We start from the raw sequence: 23,107 nt of genomic DNA, 5'->3' as shown, positions 1-23,107 counted from the left end.
AAATCATGAATAAAATTACACCTGAGTTTGAGATGCTAGTTTCTTCTGTTGATATGTATTTGTGTGTGGGTGGAGCCATCATCATGATTCATGGGAGGAGGGTGGAGAGAATTACTGATATTGCAATCTTAATCTGATTATGTATTTTGTGCTGTGTGTCAAAAGGATGCCCTGTATTGCTTAGTCCTCTGTAAGGACTCTTCAGAAATAGTACTGGAAGAATCAAATCAGAATCACTTCTCTGAGTACATCATCCTCATTCAAGTTCAATGGGGTTTGTTTGTGCTCCTTTGACATTAATAGGAGTGATTTGGATTTCTCCCTTTTTGCTACCGGTATTGTTCATTTGGGCAATTTGTTATGATCTCTTCAAATCAGAACTGCCTCCTGGAATTGACCAGCCACTAAAGCTTCGGTTTTATCACTCGCTATTACTTCTGACTGCTGTTCTGGTAAGTTGACTTGTCTTCAAAGTGGGGATTCAACTTTTATTTTTGACAATGGGACGGGAGTTGAAAGATCTGTAAAAAAAAATTCTTAAACAGTCTTCAGACATCTGGAATATGAACTATTGCAGATTAAATTAATTCTTAAAGGTAAAGACTAGAGGCTGATTTTAGAGTTTATTTATTTAGATTTTTTTCTGTGCCTCTCAGACTCCAGACACTTCATAATTTTTAAAACATTGCTTCAAAGAAAATAAAAATCTATATTATACTTATTGAATTGTCCATAGATAGATACCCACATAATAGCAAGCCTGACAGAATTCTAATACATCTGCTTCCATAACCCATTTCCTAGTCAAATATGTCAGAGAAAAAAGGAAAAGTTATTTCAAACTGGGAAACCAAAGTTTTTTGTTTTGATAATTTTGAAACGTTTTCTTCAACTATTTTTGAGTTGAGAAATTCCTCAAAACTGACCCTTTCCCACAAACACTTTCAGGTTTTGACCAATCAACTTTTTGACAGGAAAATCTCACTGAAAAAAATCCCATCCAGCTCTAGTTCAATGCACATACCTGCATTTGTGCATTCACTGGGACAGATTGTGCCTTGACAATTCACAGGCATTTTACTACAGCGAAACCTATCTGAAGCAACAACCCCAGAAATGAATAGATGGACTCTTTAGCTACAGATCAGACAAATGCAGCTTGCCTTGCATATACACTATACCCACATTTTTTACATTGCATGTATTATGCATGCACACACATGAATAGAATACAGAAAGATGTGCAACAGGTTATATTACTCTGAGTTTCGGATGGTTGCTTAATCAGAAGTGGCAAGGAGAAGAATAAAGTTATGTAGGTAATCACAAATGAGTATCAATAAAACGTTTATACCACACCAAACCTGCCACATCTACATGTGTTCTTGATATAGTACACATGGCCCACACACACGCACACACAATAATCATCTAGGATAATTTTAGGGAATTTAAAACATTGCATTGGGATTATTGATTGTATCCTTCCACTTGCAAAGCTATGGGCCTTAGTTACTATGATTGTGCATGGATCTGAGGAAGAGAAACATTAAAATTAAAACTAAAAACATGAAACATCTTCAAAATGACCAAAAATAATTTTTCTGTCAGTCTTGAAATGTGAATCTTCCAGGGCTAGGAGTGACCAATGCATCCCCTTTCTTCTAACAAATGCCATAAAGCTCTTTTGACATTGAACTTTATAGCTCATAGACATTACATCTAAAAGTTATTCCTTTTTTATGAAAGAAAAAGCTGGGCCAAAGGTTAAGTATTTGCCACCCTGGACATCGAGCAAGGTAAAGTTTTTTTGTTTGGTTGGTTTGGGGGGGTTTGTTTTTAAAGGAAAATTTCACTCTTGGGAGGAAATATCTATTTGACAGGTTGCTTTAAAAGCATGGCAGGTATTTGAATATACTGAAGGTTTTGGAATGTGATATTAAGTCCTACCTAAGTTGAAGCCTACATTGTGCTATCTTCATCACTATAGTGACCCATGCTAGCTGGATTCAAGCTAGCTTGAATAAGCTAGCCTGTGCACAGTTTTTGCGGTGGAGACATGCCTTTAGACGCCTCCCTGTCTAGCCCCTGTTTCCAAATCAGAAATTATTTTTCCTTTTCTCCCAATATTTTTAAGATCAACCGTTTTTGTGATTATTTGGCTCCGTAAAAATGAATGATCACAACTGCGAACAACAGCAAAAGACGACCCTTTTCTGTATAGGGAACTCTGCACTGCACCATATCCCCGTTGCTCCTGTTCCAGGGATAGAGATGACTTAGGTCTCCATCAGTGCCAACCTGGCAACTTTCAGCACCACTCAATTTACTTAAAAACAGTTTGATCATTTCTTGGTTTGTAACCATACTCGGCACTAAAGTGCCACCTCTGTTTCCTGAAATTCAATCCATCCCAGCAAGCTACAGTCCATGCATTTTGTGTAGTTTGAAAGATTTGGGCCTCTTTGCAGTAATCAATTTCGGATCACTTTCATTTTAACAGGGAAGGATTTTGGAGAAGCTGGGGATCTGCAGTGACATAAGCTTACTCCGGTTTATGCTGGATGGAATACCACCATGGAGAGATTCAAAACTCCTCATCAGAGATCTGAAGTTTGCTGAGGTGCCAATGAGGGTTTACCAGGCAAAAGCACCATCTGTTGGCCAAAGGAGGGGAGTCCTTTACTTTCATGGAGGGGCTGGCACCCTGGGAAGCATTAGTAAGAAATATCAAGATTAAAATTATGATTGATAATTTAAAAAAAAACAAAAGGCAAAAAACCACACATTTTTGGAATCTCAGAAAAGGTTTGTGTCTGGTTTGAAGCTTAGAGAAAAACTGGATTTTTTTTTTTTTTTTTGCTTTTCATTGACCTGAAATAATTTTTTAAATTTTTTTGGTCTATCCAAACAAAAAACAAAACAAAACAAACAAACCACACAAAAAAAGGAGTTATTTGGATAGCTCCAAAAATGTCAGAAGTGCCTCTGGGCAATCTTCTACGTCCTTGCTCGAAAATTGCAGGTTTCCAATATCCATTCAGTGGTATAGGAGGTTACAGAAGCTATGATGTAGGCCACCAGTGTGGTCTTTTTGTACCCCACTTTATCACTCCTCAGTGTCAGCAGCCCTGCCAGTTTCAAGTGGTGACAGCATCAGAATCCTTCTCTGCACAGAGCTGGTGAGGGTGACAGCAGCAACTGCTCAGCTGACTTGCACCCAAGCTACTAGCTCTGAAACCTGCCTTCCTGAACAGTTTCCCCAGGTAATACCAACTAAAAGCAGAGTGCCCGACTTTAGCCTCCACATGACTCTCTCCAACTCTAAAAACTCTCAAAGCTGGACTCTAAAATACGTGGCAAAGAGCAGTTTAAGTGCTCACAAGTATCTAGGGTACAGTAAGAAGCCGCTGGTTTCTGGATGTAGGTCAAACACAAGTCAAGGCTGATTTTGAGTGTGTTTTAAAGCATGAATTAACATTTTGTTCCATTACAATACTACTTCTGTTATAGACCAAGAGAAATACCTCTGTGCTTATTGTTTCCTTTTATAGTAACACATCTTTTAGGCATATATTGACTGTAGAATACACCTCTAGAATCTGTAAAAGTCCCCAGACCTCTAAAGATACTTTGGTGATGAATTTGGAATACATGCAAGAGTAAGGTGATATGGATTTGGCCCTTCTTGAGGTTTTGGGGATTTGAAAGCCTTTTCCATATTGAAGTCAGCCCTGATTCACTAACTGATGGAAAGGTTTTATTTTGTGGAGAAATGAACTCAGGGTTGCAGTGGTTTCGACAGCATGTGTGCTCCACACCTTATTAAGGGATATACATAATAACAGATGTCTAACGTATTCCAAGGGCGATGCACTGTTATGACATCAAAACTTCCCAGCTGTAAGAACAGTAAGACAATGGAACAGACTGCCTCCAGAGGGTGTGACAGCTTCTTCACTGGAGGTTTTCAAAAGGAGGCTGGATAGCCACCTGTCTTGGATGGTTTAGACACAACAAATCCTGCATCTTGGCAGGGGGTTAGACTAGATGATCTTCTAACCCCATGATTCTATGATCAACAGAGTTACACTGGGCAAGAATTTGTCACAAAAGACTACTCATGACTACACAGAGCAGGATTTGGTACTTAGATTTTACGCCATTCTTCACAAGTTTCAGTCTTATTTCTAAAGCATATGGAATATATGAGAACTCAAATATCTTCTTCTTCCTTGCCACTTCCTTATTCAGGGTTAGCAACTTTTTATAGCCTTCTTTCAAAACTTATGATCGTACATAAGGCTGTCGCACAGATTGGTCTCTGAGGTCTGCTGATATTTGGTTCATTACCGAGTTTAAGTTTTCCCCTTGATAGTCTTCCATTCACATGTATTAGAACTCAGATATGTCACTCTTGAAAATTTTTGTTTTCAGATGCCTTTGAAAGAGTGTGTCGTTATCTTGCCAGAGAAACCGATTCAGTGGTTGTGTCTGTTGGGTAAGTGAGCGCAACCCAGTGTTTTTATATAGGTTTTTCCCCCAATGTGGCAGTTTACAATTGGAATGCTTCTGTGGTACATGCTGAGATCTGAAAATGGGACAGTCCTTACTATTTTAGCTTGTGCCCTATATTTCTGGTTTGAGGGTTTTGTTCATTTTAGGCATGTATTTTTAGGCAAATCATGCTAGAGTAACAAATAAAATTATTTTAAATTTTGGACATTTTTATTGAACTAATTAAAATACATAGGTTTTATAAATGTGCAAATTTAGAAGGGCATTTTAAAGAGAAGATGCCACACCAATTAGACATAAAAAATGGAAACGAAATTTTTGTAATTACTTTTTAAAAAATCATAATTTCTTTGATATTTAGTTATCGGTTGGCTCCTGAATATCTGTATCCAAGCCAGTACTGGGGTTGACTCAATGCCACCATACACTTTATGAGGCATGTGGAAGATTATCAGGTGGATCCTGCCCGCATCATCATTTGTGGGGACAGCTGTGGAGGTAATTTCGCTACTGCTATTTGCCAAATACTGGTGAGCAGGACAGACCTCCCAAAAATACGTGCTCAGGTCTTGATCTATCCAGGCCTCCAGGGGCTGGACTTTTATTTGCCTTCATATCAGCAGAACCGCTCAGTCCCCTTCTTGTTCCAGGATCGCATTGCCTACTTTTGCTTACGTTATCTCAATAAAGACACATCAGTAGTGGAAGATGTCCTGAAGAGTTCCCATGTTCCTGAGGATATGAAACTGAAATATAAGAAATGGATAAGTGCAGACAATATTCCTGAGGAATTTAAGATCAGAGGCTATAAACCACAGAAACTGCCTTCATATAAATATAAGCATGACGTTCATGAAGTGACTAAACAAATGTTAGAGGTAATGTTTTCCCCACTTTTAGCAGAAGATGCTATTGTTTGCCAGCTTCCTGAGTCTTATATTTTGACCTGTGAATTTGATGTGCTTAGGGATGATGGACTGTTGTACAAGAAACGATTAGAGGATAATGGTGTTCGAGTCAGCTGGTACCATAATGAGGATGGTTTCCATGGAGTATTAGCTTTTTTTGGTTTTGGAATTTTTTCATTTCCCTCTGCAAAAAAGATACTGGATAATACTGTGAACTTTATTAAAAAATTGTGAAAAATATTCTTTTTTAAATGCTGCAGGTCCTGTATTTCCAATAGCAAGTGCAAAATACTTTATGCAAATAAAGTAGGCACTTTTTGTTTAGGTTTTAGATTTGAGTTCTTTAAAATATGCAGTATTTTACACTTTCCAGTTTCCACCTGCATAATTGTGACCCTCAGATAGAAATTATAACAGCACACAGTAAAGCCAGTATCACCACTGAAAACACGCAATAAAAAGATGCCTAAGACAAGGGCGGGGGGGCGGGGAACAGAAATATTCATTCCACCCGAGCTGACCTCCAGCAACTCATAGGTCTTTGTACAACAGGTCAGGGTCCTGAGAGAAGCAACAGGGACAACTCTCCAGCCCCTCCAGGCAGCAGAGCGACAAGGAGAGGGGAAAAGAGGGGCATTTTCTTGTCTTTTGCCCCTTGTCAACATGAAGGATGTTTGGGGAAACATAAGGATAGGAGAGTCTCTTGATGTATAATGCAACACCACCTCCCTTTTTACCTCCCCCACAGATTTCCCTCTTATTGCTCCTATGATCCTAATGTGATTTCCTTATCTCTGCCCCCCCAACATAAGCTTCTGAAAGGTAGACTGTTTTTATACTTACCTGCCGGCTTTTGTCACCTGCTTCCTTTGAACCTAGTTTAAAACCCTCCTCGCTAGGTTGGCAAGTTAGTGTGTGAAGATGCTTTTCCCCCTTCTTGGTCACTTGGACCCCATCTCTTCCCAGCACACCTTCTTCCTGGAACTGCATCCCATGGTCGAGGAAGCCAAAGTCCGCCCATCAACACCGTCAGTGCAGCTGTGAGTTCATCTTCAGGATGCATGTGTCCCTGCCTGGGCCCTTTCTCCCAACCAGGAGGATGGACAAAAAACACAACCCGCATCCCTTACTTTTTTCCCCCTAGCTCCCAGAGCCCTGTAGTCACTGCTGATCTGACCCATGACCCATGTATGCAGCGTGACAGATGTCACTCATGTTGCTTAACACACAGCTGGAAGGTGCTCAGGTCCTATGTAATGAGGGCAGTATAAGAATCTGTACAGAACAGAATAGATCTCAGTTTTTGGGAAGAGCTTCAGCGAGTATCACTGCCTTTTATTCCCTCCCCCCCCAATTTTGTCCCAGAACTAAAAACCGTCAGAGAATTGCTTTGTCCATGAAGGAAAAAGAAAAGTGGTTTTGTTTCTAAAGCAACACACCAGATGGGCCGTATGGTGATACAAAGCCTCCTCAGAGCATCATTGTGATAAGGGAGGATAACTAGGAGTTCACTTGCCTCTCCCCGATGGATTTCACAGGCTCCTTTTCTACATTCTCTTCCTGACTAGTTTCTTCTTTTGCTCTCTCTTTCTCACACTTTGCCATCCTTACCTTCCCCCATTGTTCTGTCTCATTCATCCTCAAGATGGAGGGTGACTACGCTGGGCCAGTCAGAGTCTAGTCTTGGTTACGCTTGAATTCAGTGGAGATGCTCTAAGCTGACGGAGATTAGATAAGAGCCACTTGGCTTCAACTTCTTCCTGGCTTCCACCTTCACACCATTCAACATCACTCTCAACTGCTCTATTCCAGCTACCAAAACTGACCCGTTTACCAACCTCAGGTCAAATGGACCCATTTCAAACTGACCCTCCCACCGATCCCAATTGAAAACGTTCCTCCAAACAGCCTTGCATCAAGTCTCGTGACACCTAGCTGCCTCATTCAACCTGCCAGGCCACCTTCCAGAACCTTTGGATGGCAACATTCCACACCTGCTGTTAAAAGGACGTCATCACACAAGTCAGTCTCTCTTTCTTTGTACTATCTAAGCAGATACAAAGAGGTAAAGAACATCCCTTTATAGGTAGCCTGCTGAGTATTTTTGCAACCCTCTTGACAACTAATGAACTAAGCAATTGTTCACCATGAACATAACCTCAGAATATTGGGATATACAGGAAACTAGGGTTTTGGTTTTTTTTAAAGTCACAGATGTCTTTCTATCCCCATTGATCATAATGCTTCTTTGTGCCAATGATGCCTGAATGGTATAATAGCCCCTGGAGGGACACTGCCTGCCTGTGCAAGTCAGAACAGTCCTGAGGCTATTCTAACTTGTATTAATGGTTGAACTGGCTCCTGGCCAGTAATAGGGGGCATAAATATGGCAAAAAGCTATTTTTGCTCTTCCCAGGTCCTGAACTGAATAGAGCTTAGTTGAGCTCCAGAATCAGGGTCATTGTTCTCAGACCTATCTCCATTGTCATTCCCCATCCCTGTTCCCATTGTTCTTTTGCAAACCTGACCTCTTCCTGCTTCTCCCATAACAGACTTTTCCCCTTCCATCATGCTGTCCCAATCCTCTTTGCTGCTGGAATAATGCCCTTTTTTCTCACCTACAAATCACCCTCTTTTCTCCTTCTTTCAAACCCATGTCTTTCAGCAATCCCTCTTCTAAACATTAAAATTCCCCACTGCCTCCCTCACAGGAGATGTTGGCCATTGCTTTTTGTTGTCTGTTTTGATTTGATCAGATTATAAAATATTCACGTCAAAGGATTGTCTATAATTATATCCATAGTTTTAACCTGTAGATCTCAAAGCACTTCAGCCAAAGTGGGCAACCATAATTATTATTTTTGCAGATGCAGGCACAAAGACGGCAACTAATGGAGGGGACAAATAATACAGCCTACTTGTCCTGGCTCCCAGCCCCATGATCAGCCCATTAGATCATAGCTGCCCCATAATAGATCTTTGTATAACACCATGAACATGCACAGCACTATATAAATATTTATCAACAATGTTCAACTTCTATATATCAGGTACACTTTACTGTTGTGGACAGGAAATTCTTTATCATGCGTTGCATTGCGAGGTAGCATTATCCAGCCTGGTGAGAGAATTTAAACGAGGACTGAAATTGGTAGTTGTTCCAAAAATATTACAATCACTTTCTCCCAGTGGCTTTGTGGAGAGAGAGTAGGTGGCACCAGCTGTGAACCAGGGTAGCTGCTACTTCAGTGCTGGCAGAGGACTCCTCCAGAGAATGGCAAGGACTCACTTTGTAACCACATACAGAACTAGGCCCTGTGAATAGATTTATTACTGTGGATTGCCTGCATAGCTCATGAGGATGGAGCTCACTGCAGGTGTACACGGACATGTCATTATTTAGCTGGATTCTGCTACTGTAACAAAGGCATCTCTTGAAGAAGGGATGGCTTGCGTTGCAAATATCACCGTATCCAAAAGTCCATGTACAGCATGTTTATTCTCTGCTCCTGTCACAAGGTAATTCCAATCAGTTGTGTAGGTTGGACCTTTAATGGGTTCTATAGTTACATGGCCCCAGCAGCAACAGTTCTGCCACAGATTTGCAGTACAAGTAGCAGAGACTACTTGAGGCTTTGAGGAACCAAAGCAGCAACATTGTGTACCCTAAGGTGGGCAGCCCTACCCATTGGAACCCTGAGCCTAGGTCCAACTACTCTAACCATAGGAACCCTAACCTTGGGGTGGGGAGCCACATGGTTGGGGACGTTATAATTCCTTTCTCTCCAGTTCGTGTGAGCCCCCCACCCCCGCCCCACTCTGTGGAATCTAAATCTGCTAAAAAATTTGTCTCCCAGTATTTAATTCACTTCAAAGTCTACTTACCCGAACAGGCAGTAAAACAAAACGATTCAGGGTTAAAACTCGATATCAATGCTGAAATACGGAAGGAAGTCTGAATGAGAGAGAAAACCCAATCTTCAAGTATTTATATGTTTGCGAGAAAGAGATCACTTGTCATATTAAGCAAGTTAAATTAGCTCTTTCTACACAAAGGATCCTTAGATCTCTCTGTGATATTTGGTGACATGCTTCAAAAGCAATCACGTTATACTCCTTTCTTCCTTTTTATATTATTATTAGTTCAAATAAAGTGGATCTCAACAGCTAGGTAAATAGGATAAGAAGGTAAAAAATTATTCAAAATTTTACACTAAGATACACCAATAGAAACAAAAAATGAAGAAATAGCTCTGAAAAAGTAACAAGATAATGGACTAAACAAGGGACTCTTGGTGTCAGCTAGAAAACGACCTTTCCTTTGGAAAGATTGTACAGTAGTTACTGTTACAAGCAACGCCTAAGGTGGCTGTGACTGGAAGAATTAAAGATATTTTATAGACCTGACCAAGGAAATCTCAACTTCCAATGTTGCTACTTATACAAGGCACTGTAGAGGAATCCTGTGTGTTCAGTTTTAAACCCTTGAGATGTATCACCTAGGCCTCAGGAAACTGGAAAAGAAAAAAGCTTGTTAGGTATATAATTGGCCACCAGGTGTCACCGAGGAACCAAGTAAAACAAACAGGAGCTGCAGAATAAATTCAATCTGGTAAAACATTTCCGTCTAAATTTATTTTTGATGAAAATTGGATTTTTGCTCACAACGTTTCCCGCAGAGTGATGGCTTTCCTCAAAAATGGTCAGTCTTCATCCGAAAACGGAAGTTTCTGGTTTTCAAACAAAAAAATTAAATTTCCAATGAAAAATTAAACAAAAAGGATCCCCCCCCCCACACGTTTTCATCAAAATTGTCACTAAAGGGGAAATTCTCCCTCCCCCAGTAGCTCTACTTGGAATCTTTCTAGTTGAACTCTGCCTACAGAATGGGGCACGATACATTCATGTCATAGTTTGTTTTTAAAATGACTTTTTTAAACGGAATAATTCATGCCAGTTTTATACTGGGCCTCATTTTGGAGATGCTAAGTTCCTACTGCCTTCAGTTAGAGCCTGAGTGCTCAGCACCTCTGGAAATGAACTGCCTGGTATTTTACAGAATGTGGGTCCCAAAATACTTTAGCGTTTCCATAAACGGTGCAGTTACAGAGCTAAATCATATCAGGGCACAGGGGAAATAAAGAAATGTTGCTAAGAAGGAAACTATATTTTTTCAGCTGAGTTTCCAAATGAGAGAGAGAGAGAGTTATTGAGGCAAAGAAATGCAGGAAGGCTGGTCAAGATGTCAGGAGCCACAGAAATGAAGGCTCTTGTACCTACAGTGGTACAGATAGAGATACAGGATGGAGACCACTAGAAAAAAATAGGGAGTGCAAAGGAGGAAGAGAGAGTGACCAAAGCCACGAGACAGGCCACAGCAAGACCATAGAGGGCTTTGGGAATTAAAAGAAAAAAATTAAATTGGGTCCTGATGGGAAGGAGCCATGGAAATTGCTTGAAAGTGGGACTGATGTGGGTGAAGTTTTCTGGGCATGTTAGGAGGCTGAAGGCAGCATTCTGTATATGCTGCAATTCAAAGAGCTGGGAACTGAGGGAAGCCAAATGGGAGGCGTTGCAAAGGCTGATGAGGGTTTTGGGAAAGGTGGAACCAATGTACTGCGAGAAGGAGAAGAATAGCACATAGTCACTTTCAAATGCTGGCAGAACATCAAATCAGAATGAAATTGGGAAGGGTGGCAAGACATGAAGTAAGAATTCTTCCCTGCCATCAGAATTGCTTCCAAACACCAAGGGCTAAACCAATGTGGTACAAATGGATGTAGCTCCATTTGAATTCAATGAAGAGATACCAATTTACACCAGCTGACAATCTGGCCCATTTAACGTAGTTTGGAGTTCATCCCCCAGTCTAAATGCAGAACCACTATTGATGAACTAAACAGATTGCTCCCTTCATTGCTAAAATAGGTATTTTAAATTCCTGCTGTATTTTAGGCTGACCCTTCTGGTGCCTGTTGAGGGGTAAAGGAATGAGGCTGTGGATTAGCCCAGGCCGAATACCACCAAATATACAGAGAAAAGCATCCGAACTTTTGGATACTTGTCTGAATCAAATTTCTAAAAGATTCAAGACATTGTCACTTCCTCCCCCTCCCTTGGCCCTCTGGAAATAGTGAGATGCCTAATTTTAGAAGGTTTAAAATTACCAGCAGCATCAAAAATTAAACGCATAAGTCCCATGTTCCTCGGAATGAACACACTGTAGATACAGAACTGTCCTGCTGACTACCTGTAACATTGTTAACTTTGTACATGTACAGTTTAGGGTTAGCTGCTGTACTTTGGCTGGCTCTATCTCTCCATGAATAAATCTTCACATCACTTGTGTGGGATGTCAGGATGGGCACACTTGCCAGAATAGCTGCTAGCAGAATTTTATACTGCTGTGCAAGAGAAAGCCTACATTAAACGTGTGAATCCAGCCAGTTACAGTGCAGACACATACCATCTTATCTTTGCACAATGATCAATGTGATCTTCTAACTAGTATTTATCTGCAACACTTGCCCAAATTGTTATGAAATCATTTACAGTGTCAACAGTGCTGTGATGAAATATTGGGTGCTACAAAACATTCTCCAGTGTTGTTTCAGCTTGGGAGTACACCCCACACTCTTTAGTGGATGTAAATAACCTAGTTATATATCCAAGACACTTCAGAAACTGGAAGGAACATCAAGTCAAAGTCAGTTCTCTGGCTACATCACCCCCAGTCAAGAGACATGGAGCTTGTTTACTTCTTGTTCACAATTGCAGCAGAAATATTGATTGTTTCTTTTACTCTGGTGGCAGCATGGGCAATTTATTATGATCTCTCCAATTCAGAAATCCCTCCTGGAGTCGAGCAACCTGGAAAGCTTCGCATCCTTCATTGCCTGATGGTTATTGTATGTTTTCTGGTGAGTTTTCCTGGCTTGAAACTGTGTTTACATTTTGGTTTTTGATTGACATGGGAGGGTTGGAGGGGAAGCAGGGGGAACGTTTTAAAAGTAAATGTTTAAATGTGGTGCGCTCTTCTGAGCCAGAACCTAGGAGAGATGGGACAAGTATTTAAGATAAGAAGAAAAGCTGACTTTGAGTTATGGAGCAAATTCCATCCTTCTCCTGGATATGCTCTTGCCAGCAGAATTTGATGCATAAGTCAGTGTGGCAGAGAATTCAACTCTGAATTCCACTGTCCAGGGACCAGCTGAGATCAAGTCTAGTACTGAGGGGCCTGGAAATCTGCTGTTATGTACATCCTCTACTACCCCTGCCCTTCAGTGAAGAGGTATCTTAGGGCAACAGCAGCTACTGTCCTCAAGGCTGCAACAGACATCTGTAGAACAGCAGCTGGCCTGACACAGAGGTTTCCTTTCCTTGCTGCTCCATCCTTGTGGAAATACTTAGGGTAGAGTGTTCACAAATTCTGATATCTGCAAGGAGATTCATGCAATGCATACCATTTAGAAGCAACACCCTGCTTTCCACCAAATAGATAAATCTCACTGTGTGAAATATTTCCGTGCAACATAACTCAATAAAAACTGCTTGCAAAACTAAAATGGTTTAACTTTTTTTAAAAACTGGTTTGTATGGGCTAGCATGCCTTCGTGTTCAAAAAGATGTTGCCTTTTCCATAGCTTAGTTGGATTGTTGTGAGCCCACAGTGCCAGGTTTAGGTGTGATGTGCCCTTGCATGTTCATGCAGATTTGCATATGTTCAGAACTATGTATGGGAGTGAAATTCACAAGCTAATAGCAGTCTCAAATGTTTGCAGATAAGTTGGTGTGTTTTGATTGTTCCATAAGGTGGAAAGGTATCAACTTTTTGCCCCCCGGCTCACTTACAGCTATTAATTTTCTTGTTGTCTAAAAGTCCAATGACTTTTAAAAGTTGGCAAATGGCTGTGAATGGACAAAGACTAATTTTGACAACTTTTGAGATCCAAGTTGAGCACATCACACAATTCTAGTGCTTGTGTAATGAGGAGATGATTATTTTATTTCTTGGTTACAGAAATGATAATCAATTTCCTGTATCTGAGGCACAACTGCATTACCAAAGTTATCTGTCTGACAGGTAGTTTTACAGTACAACTTTTTAACAATGGGGATTAGATAGCTTATGGGGATTGGTGATGGAATACAGAGCCTTTTACCTAGGTCAACTGTTCAAATTAACCTGTCATGGCAACCACAACTCACAATAATCTGAAGGCTATTTGGTTATCTATGTTGAAGGAGTTGGTAATCTTAGTTCACTTTCTAGTGGACCAATGACCACTATTGGCATGGACTGGAACTTTGTTAGCATTCTTGGTAAAGGGCTTATTAGGCCATGAGGGCTAAAGCACCCTCTTGTTTGAGGCATAAAGACTGGGAGATGTAGGGGTAACTGGCACAGCCACTTTCAATGCGGCATTTATTCTGAGGAAAAACAGAGGATTCCATCTCCAGGCCTATCAACATGGCAACTTTTACTGTCAGAGCTGGGGGAAAATTTCCACACGAATAGTATATTCACCAAAAAAAAAAAAAGAGGCAGGTATGGGTAAACCAAAAGTATTCCCAGATTTGACACAAATTCACCAAATAGTTCTGGCTAATTCCCCCTGGCTTTAGCTGCCATTCATACAACCAGCAGCAGGTGACGGTGTCCTCCGTGTAGCCCTGTGGTTGGGATGCTCACCAGCATTCAATTCCTCCTGCTGTCTGATGTGGAGAAGAAATTTGAACTTGGGTCTCACACATTATGAATGTCTGTGGAGTATGGCTATGAATGACAGTGAATAGCCACTGGGTGAGGGAAAGAGAGAGGCTGACTCTGTAGAGGTGGTTAGCCACTCATTCATCTGTGGTATGGGAGACCCAAATTCAAGTCCCTGTTCCAATGAATATTTAATTATTTATACACAGTTCAGCAGCGTTATCAAGGGAGACAGAAAGACCCACACCAGAATGCCCCATAGCCCAGTAGCTAGGGTACTTTTGTGCACTGTAGGGAATGCAAATTCAAATCCCTTCTCCACATTAAATGGAGGGAGGAACTGAATACAGGTAGGTGCCCTAACCACTGGACTAAAAGCTATAAGGAGGGCACCAGCGCTGCCTCCTCCTATCTGCACAGTGGCCAGCTCTGGGCCATCTTAACTAATTTCTGGCCTTCCTTGTTCCAAACAGGGTAAGATTTTTGAGCGTCTGGGTTTCTGCTCTGAGATCAACTTCATCCGCTACACACAAGATGGAAAAAGCCTGCAGGAGGACCCCAAACTCTTCATAAAGGACCTGCAGTTTGAGGAGGTGCCAGTGAGGGTTTACCAGCCTAGAGCGCCTTCTGTTTGCCGAAGGAGAGGCATCATCTACTTGCATGGAGGAGGCTGGATGTTTGGAAGCATTAGTAAGTCATTAAAGGGGGGAAAAAACCACGAATGGTATTTAAAACAAATAACTCATCTGAACTGTTTAGAACCTCAAAAAAGGTTTCAGGTCTGTTTCCCATTTCAGGAGAAGTTTTGGATCAGGTCTTATTGTATCCAAATGAAGTTGTGGCTTCCATATTAGCATCTAAATGAATGTACACTGGTTGCTGTTGGTAAAAACAGCTTTCAAATCCAACCTTCTGAAGCCTGATGGCTAACGCCCTGTTTTTATTTAAATTTGTGCAACGCCTTTGAACTCTGAGGGGAGGATTGAGGTCTGTAATGTTAATTGGTGCCTGTATTTTGGGTGTCCATGTGATGTTAAAATGTCACATGGAGGGTTTTGTTTTTTGGGGGTGAGTGGAGAGTTTACACTAGATAGAAAAGATTGCCTGTCATAGGCCACCCAAAGCTTTTCCACTAAGATTGGAAGAAACATTCTCTAGGAAGTGGATTGTCACAGATTGCATTGAGGGCTAACAATGCTATCTTTGCCACAAGGAAACTAGCCTCTTGTTTTCTAGAAAACTGAAAATACTCCAGGGTAGAGCTGGATGAATAACTGATTTTTTCAGTTCACAGGCAGCTCTGCAAATAAATTAAATAAATAAATTAAAGCCATCGGTTTGGGTCAAACAGAGTGGAAAATGTTGTTGGTGGACTTTGTTGACATCCATTTTATAATTTTCAGCCCAGTGGGTAGGATGCTCACCTGAGATGTGGCGGACCCAGGCTCAGATCTCTACCTTAGAACAGGGATTTGAAGTCACATCTCTCTTCTCTTAAATAAGTGCCTCAACCCCCAGGCTATAGGCTATTCTGGGGCTGGTCTATTTCTATCTCTCTTGGTATAGCTGTTCCACTTTGTATAAAATACTTGAATAGTCACTGGGCCAGAGAGCAAGAGTGAGAATGACTCGATAGCCTGGGGCTAAGGGGGATGTAGCAGGGGGAACAGCCAAGGTAAAGTCCTTGTGCCAATGAATAATTATCTGTATAAACTGGAACAGCTGCAACAGGAGAGACAGAGTGCCCCACCCTAGAACAGCTCATAGCCTAGTGGTTAGGGCAGTCAGCTGAGACGGTAAAGACCTAGTTTCAAATTGCTGCTCCAGAGCAGTGATTCAAACCTTCATCTCCCACATCCAGATGAATGCCCTAACCACTAAGCTAAAGGTTATAAAATGGGCAGCAGCACGGCTGTTCCTCATGTTGTAAACCTAGCTCTCCCCCGAAAAGAATTTTGGCCAAAACTATCTGGTGAATTTCTGTCATATTAGTTTAAATAGTTTCAGGTCGAACAAAACTGCATTTTTTGGCAAATAAACTACATGTCTGGAAATTTTGCCCCACTCAAACAGATTTTTGAAGGGTCTTCAAGCCAGTCTCCAATTTTGGGCACACTTTCAGTTGCAGGTTTAATATCGTGGGTGCAAATTTAGGGTCCTTTTCAAGACAATTTAGCCATCACTATCCATTTATTGCCATAGAAAGGATCAAGAGACCAACTTCTGCTCTCAGTTTCTCCCTTTCAACCCCACTGCCTTCAGGGAACAATAAAAAGGTGAGACAAGTACAAGGCAGATTTAACACAAGCACATTAGCTGTGTTACAGAATATACAACAGTACTGATCGGACTGCCTCAGAGCAGTGTTATGTGATATGGTGTCAAAAATGTTGATGGCCCCTCTGGATTAGGGCTCCCAATGCTGGTGGAGCTGAACAGTAGAAAACTTTTTGAAATCTTCCCCAGCGTATAGAGAACCTACCCGTGCCTACCGTTAAATCAGTAGTAGGTAGTATGTGTTATTTGGTTGCAGTGGTGGTCTGAAAAATCCATGCCTGAGCTTCTTAGAAATATGCACGTGAAGGGAAAGGTGAAAAGCGTTGCACTTTAACAGTGCCGCAAACAAGTGAAAATGCAGTTCATGAGCTAACAAATACAACTATTTGACTGGCAAAAACAAATAAACCCAAGAAGACTAGAAATAGGCCCAAACCAAAACTACGGATTCACCCCACGCTATTTAGGATGGAAAACTTTGGATCCAGGTCTGGATTAAGAAACAAAATGTTCCGCTGGGACTCATCTTAATGTACGACACTAATTCAGTGCCATTGGAAACATTTGTTTTCAGATTCCTATGACAGAGTGTGCCGCTATTTTGCCAGAGAAAGCGAATCAGTGGTGGTGTCTGTTGGGTGAGTTAACCCAGTGCAAATGGAGATTATGTACAAGGAGTGGGTACGACAACCCTGTGCAGTATCTTTGGGGACCGTTGTATTCAATGTTTATGTATTATCGTGTTCTGCTTCCTGTGGGAGGGTTACCATAGCTCTTCCAGGAACTAGAGCATTGGGGGTTTTCATACATCAGATCAACTGCACCCAGATTTCCCCTTAATGGTCCAGCGAAAGCACCCATTCTCAGGCTTCCAGGTCTGCAGCCATTGCCATTTGGGAGTGGAGACCTGCCTCTCCCTCCCTCCTGACTGGGGTATTTCCAGGCTTCCCAGCTGCCTGCCTTCACTGTGGTATTTCCAGCACAGACTGGCTGCCCAAGCACACCTGCTTGCTTTCTCTTCCGAGACGATTCACAGTGTGACTGCCCATCGTTATAGATATCACACAGCTCTTTTTATGCTAGTCTATTTTATTGGTAAATACACTACAGAAAAAACATACTAAAAACAATAAAAACCTACTTACATACTAACAAGCTTACTAGACATCCACCCAGTTCTAACATAGGCTCCAGCAGGAGCAGTCCTTCAAAACCCCACAAAGGGGGGTCTCTTGTTTGGTCACAACTTCATAACAGCATCAGCTCACAACTAGCACACTCCTCACATTTTATTCCACCCTTTTTACAAGTCAGGATCTTTGATCTGGAGTTTCTAGGAGCAGGTAATTAGTAAACAATGGGTTTTCCTCACCAGGGCGAACTTCAAAAGAGTGGTTTTGAAGTGGATCATTTGAATTCCCCCAGGTACTTTCTAGGAAACCCACTTCACCTGCATTGCTCCAAAAAGCCCTTTGAAGTTCTTAATATCTTTCAGGGATTGCATTAGTCAGTCTCCTAGAGAAGTTACATACTATGACAAAGCTCTGTCCTTGTCTCCGTGGGTCCCGCGTTTCTTGGCGGATTTTGCTAGCCTCAGAGGCTCGCTGTGACCCTCTACGTAGGCCTTCTCTCTCTAGAGGCAAGGGTCACAGCCGACTGAGCCATTTTCATCATAAGCCAGCAAGGGAGGTGAGGAGAAGCTATCCTCCCTTGCACAGTCTCTGTTGTCTCCCAGTCTCAGTGATTAATCAGAGGGCAAAGGGGGGGAGCCTGGGTCAGCCCTCTGCTCCGGGCTCCAGCCCAGGGACCCTAATAGTATCAGCTATGGTAACTGCTCTTTTAGAAACAAGATGCGTACAAATCCCTGGGCTACTTCCCCACAACAGCCCCCCACGTCCTCAGGCTTCACTTCACCATTGCCTCAGGGCCTCCTTCCTTGTGCCTGATATGGTGTGTACTACTTAGTTCTTCCAACAGTGTAGCTTCCTCCTTCAGCTCCTGACACCCACACCCTCACTGAGTGACTGGGAGGCTTTTAACTAGTTCCAGCCAGTCCTTGATTGGCTTCAGGTGTCCCAATCAACCTAGCTATAGCCACTGCCTTCTAGAAGGATCTTAATTGGTCACAGGTGTCTTGATTAACCTGGAGCAACTGCCATTTGGTTACCATGGTACCAGGGATTTGTTTAGCCTGAGGCTAACATACCTGTTCCTCACTACTTTACTATAGCCGTCTGGCCTTGCCCCGTCACACTACCTACAATTCCACAATATCACACACTCAATTGCATTTTTAATTCAATGGACCCCAAAGATGATAAACCTAATTCACAAAGGTCCAACCTAATTCAATAAAGTATATTCAGGATATTGCAGGAAATTGTCAGTCTGTCACAGGGGTGATTGAGGCAACTCGCTGAGATGGTAAACAACTCCAAAGAGGTACCACCACCCTCTGGGTTGGTTTGAAAGTTCTGGTTGAAACTGGATTTTCCAGAGACCAAGAGACAAAGAAACAGCTTTTGGTATAAAAAGCTGAGCTTGAACTAATACAGGGTCTTCCTCTTGATTCAGCAAACAGACAGGATCTTTGGTCTTAGTAGGGTCCCAGGCCTTATTGGCCTACCACGGCCCGGTAAAACCAATGGATGATTTTGGGTACATTTAGTGTCTAAATCTGTTTATGGTTTATTATAGGTTTTCTTTGTGATGCTTTTACCTTAAGAATAAATGTTCTCTGCTGAGAAAGAGCTGTGTGGTAACTCGTAATTGCTGGTATATTCAGAATATTGATACACTGGTCATAGATGCTGGAGAAAAAGCCACCCGGGGCTGGCCATCAGGTAGACTGGCTTGCTGGGAAGATCACAGTGTATGTCAGGGGGCTGTGGACCCTTAGAACCCCTGGTCAGAAGGGAGTAGGACACAGGTCCTTGCCCAGGGACAGATGACAACTAGAGACCTGACTGGGCAGTTCTGGAGTGGACCATGGAAGGGGGATACAAGTGCAGTTACCTGGAACTGTGACAGAGAGTTTAGAACTTGCATGTTGGACTTTCAGGAATATGCCTTTATTGGAGAACTGTTTGTCCAGCATTCACATTCTGCACTGTACCCCATTTTCCTCCATGCTGCGATGATGCCGGGCCTGCCCTGTGATACAAACTAGTCATCCCGCTACCCCCAACCCTGGTTCCTGCCATGAAAACAGAATTTTTTCCTTTGCATTTAATCCAATATTTACTATGTTTTTTGCAGACCCAAGAAATAGTTTACCTGTGGTATGCAAATGTTATTGAGAAGGTCACACAAGGTTATGCCGTAGAACGAACAAGAGGGCATTTGAACACATGTCTAATGTCCTCTACCCTTTTTGGGAGAGCATGTGCTTCAAGCCTGTGGAAAGCAGATCTTGCAATAGGAGCCTCTTCCTCAGGGTTACTTTGTTTGGGATATGTTCTTGTATTACGTATACCATTAAATTAAGAGAGAGCATGCATCATTTTCCTATTTACAATACACAAAAGGTGCACGCCCCTCTGAAATGCCTCTTTCTCTTGTATCATAACTGCTAACATAATTGCTTCCTGTTTAGGAACGACTCCCCCTATTTTATTATTAGTGAACTATTTGTTCTTTATTTGCCTTTTCTGTCAAAAAACTCTCCTTGTCCAGTCTATTGCAGCAGAGTTAAGAGAAGTGTCTACCGCTTTCTCCTCATATGTCCCTCTCTGAAGTTTCTCACATTGGGAGGCAGATACTTGGCATTTTCAGCACCCCAGATTAATGTCAGGGAACATCTCTACTTGTCGCCTCCTACTTGCTGTGCTCCACCTTTTAGAAATACTTCCTGTCTCCTTCACTCCCACAGTGGTGACTTTCTTTCATGCCACTCGTAACTTAAACATTAATTAGGAGGCTGTGGTTATCAAGAGGCAGATCAAGGCCCCTTTAAAATCTTGGCCCCATGTATTTTTAAAATATTTACTATATTCACGGTTAATGTTGGATCCTTGTTTGATTGGTCCTTTCTCTGAAGCAGTCTGTCTCTCATAAAGAGAGCTGATCATGTTTTAGTTCTGATTGTTTTCTGCTATTAAGTGGAGCCCATTCCTGCGGGAAGACTGTCTATTGAAATTTGAACAGTTGCAATAAGATTGCAACTTTATATAAAGAAAATGCTTCCTGCCCACAGAGGCCTTATTTATTTTTTGGCATAATAGTAGTAATTATTATTATTACTAAATAGCACACTTAATAGTAACCGTGTACAGCTCAATGAAGAAAAATGCAAAAGAATGACAAAGCAAGGGTACTTCTTAGACGCCAATAGCCATTTTGAAGAGCACATCCATACAGCTTAGAGTGAAGAACGAAGCTCCACTCAAAATTAAACTCACTATGAAGGGTATCCCCAACTCCTTCCAGTTCAGGATATTAAAATTTTTCCAGCACATGGACCCTGGGAGAGGAATGGTAGAGGGATGGAAGAGCAGAAGAAAAACAATTGACTGTAAATAGAAATTAGTTGGTTTGAACCTCCTCTCCCAATTGTTGTCTTTCCTTGTTGATGGGTAGCAAGTAAAAAATTTTAAAAAACCTAAACAGAATATTAGGGGAAGCTAAAAAGGATCCTCTTTCTGTAAGAAAATCCCATCACCAAGAATGAAGAATTTTGAAAGAAAATTTTCAATTATTATGACTTATGTTATTACAGCTGTGCCTCGAGGACCTAGCTGAGATCTGCACTCCATTATGGTAGATGCATTCGATTCCACAATGAGGAGCAGTCCCTGCTTTTTAGAGCCTCCAATCTAAATAGATGAGCTGTGTGAGTAACCGATTTTTCAGTTCAGTAGGTGAACTAAATGATTTAAAAAATTGGTTTGTTTTCTGGTGAATCACAACCCCCCCACTCGAAAATGTCATTTTGGTTTGAACAAAATGTTTCATTTGACCCAAAACCAAATGTTTTGGGGTTTTTTATTTAAAAAAAGCCCACCTTTTAAAAAATAAAATTCACTTAAAATTCAAACAAAAATAATTTTGAATTGAAAAATCAGAACTTTTTTTTAAAAAAACATCGAAACAAAAAATTTTTGATTATTTTCGCCCCCTGAAACGATTTGCCGAATTCAATACAAATTTGCAAAATGTTTCGGACAAACTTAATCTGCATTTTTAGGCAAAAAGAAAAGTTGTGTCTGAAAAATTTCAACCTGCACTCTGAACAGACAGAGCAATCAAAGCGCGTGAGGGAAACAGAGGCACAGTTAGATGAAGAAGCTTGGTCCATGGTGAGTGACAGGCCTAAGAATAGAACTATCCCTCCCAATGCCCAGCCCTGCTTCCTCTCCAGTAATCAATGTCTCCAATGTTGTAGGTATCGTTTGGCTCCTGAGCACAAGTATCCATCTCAATTTAGGGACTGTCTCACTGCCAGCGTACACTTTATGAGGACGGCAGAAGACTATGGGGTGGATTCTGCCTGTGTTATTATTAGTGGGGACAGCGTTGGAGGCACTCTTGCTGCTGTTGTTTGCCAAGCATTAGTGAGCAGACCGAATTTTCCAAAGCCACTTGCTCAGATTTTGATTTATCCAGGCCTTCAGGCAATTGATTTTTATTTGCCTTCATATCAGCAAAACTGTGCAGTGCCCCTCCTGTACCGAGAGCACGTTATCGGCTGTTGTCTGAAGTATCTGGAGAAGGACTTCTCAGTATTGGAAAATGTCATGGAGGGGACTCATGTTCCTCTGGACGTGAAACAGAAGTGTGGGAGATGGGTAAATCCAGACAATATCCCTGAGGAGTTTAAGGCCAGAGGCTACAAACCACATTTGCCCACTTCATACTCAGATGAAGTCTATGAGGCGGCTAAAGTGGCTTTTGAGACAACTTTTTCACCTCTTCTGGCTGAAGAGTCCATTGTCAGCCAGCTCCCCCTGTCTTATATTTTAACGTGTGAATACGATGTGCTTCGGGATGATGGACTGCTCTACAAGAAACGGTTAGAAGACAGTGGTGTCCCTGTGACTTGGTACCACGTTAAAGATGGCTTCCATGGAGTGATAAGCCTATTTGATTTTGGGATTCTATCATTTCGCTCTGGTAAAAAAGCAATGGATGACATTGTAAACTTTCTAAAAAGCTTATGAAAATTGTTTAAAAATGTTTGTATATATTTTAAAGTCTATATTGATACCAAGTTTCCTGAAGTCTGGATCAAAGATTACTATGACAGGATTCAGAGTAACAGCCGTGTTAGTCTGTATTCGCAAAAAGAAAAGGAGTACTTGTGGCACCTTAGAGACTAACCAATTTATTTGAGCATGAGCTTTCGTGAGCTACAGCTCACAGGGTTTGTGGTTTTGATTCTGCTCTCGTGTTTTAGTTGGGAGGGAAGGGGAAAAATAAACAGGCCTACTTTTAAGGCTTATTGAGTTCACATTCTATAAGAATACAGAGTATTGTACAAGTTTCTTTCGTTCAGTTTTGACTCCCAGACTGGAGTAATAATTTCTTTTGTCCTTTTAAATAATTCGTAATTTTAATAATTAAAGAATGCTTTCATGAGTACAGTAGAAAAAGAAATATACAATGCAAAGCAGTACCATAAATAAATACTCTTTGAATAGGAGCCACTTTTTGGTCATTCTGCCACTGCTGTGTTATACCTATTGGGATGGTTCTT

At 41.5% G+C, this 23,107-nt stretch overlaps 1 protein-coding gene and 1 pseudogene across 1 annotated transcript; both read left to right on the top strand.

Annotated features, from left to right (window-relative positions):
* The first annotated feature begins 269 nt into the window (after window positions 1–269).
* Window positions 270–5,660, top strand: LOC140900251 (arylacetamide deacetylase-like 4; annotated as a pseudogene).
* Window positions 5,661–12,169: 6,509 nt separating this feature from the next.
* Window positions 12,170–22,571, top strand: LOC140900223 (arylacetamide deacetylase-like 4). The gene is made up of 4 exons (XM_073317099.1): window positions 12,170–12,346; window positions 14,610–14,826; window positions 16,988–17,051; window positions 21,797–22,571. The coding sequence occupies exons 1-4, from the start codon at window positions 12,170–12,172 to the stop codon at window positions 22,569–22,571; spliced, it is 1,233 nt and encodes a 410-aa protein (XP_073173200.1).
* The last annotated feature ends 536 nt before the right edge of the window (window positions 22,572–23,107 follow it).

Source organism: Lepidochelys kempii, chromosome 18 (assembly GCF_965140265.1).
Source record: "Lepidochelys kempii isolate rLepKem1 chromosome 18, rLepKem1.hap2, whole genome shotgun sequence".
NCBI lineage: Eukaryota > Metazoa > Chordata > Testudines > Cheloniidae > Lepidochelys > Lepidochelys kempii.
The sequence above is the reverse complement of the archived record's forward strand: the minus strand, read 5'-3'. Positions and strand labels throughout refer to the sequence as shown.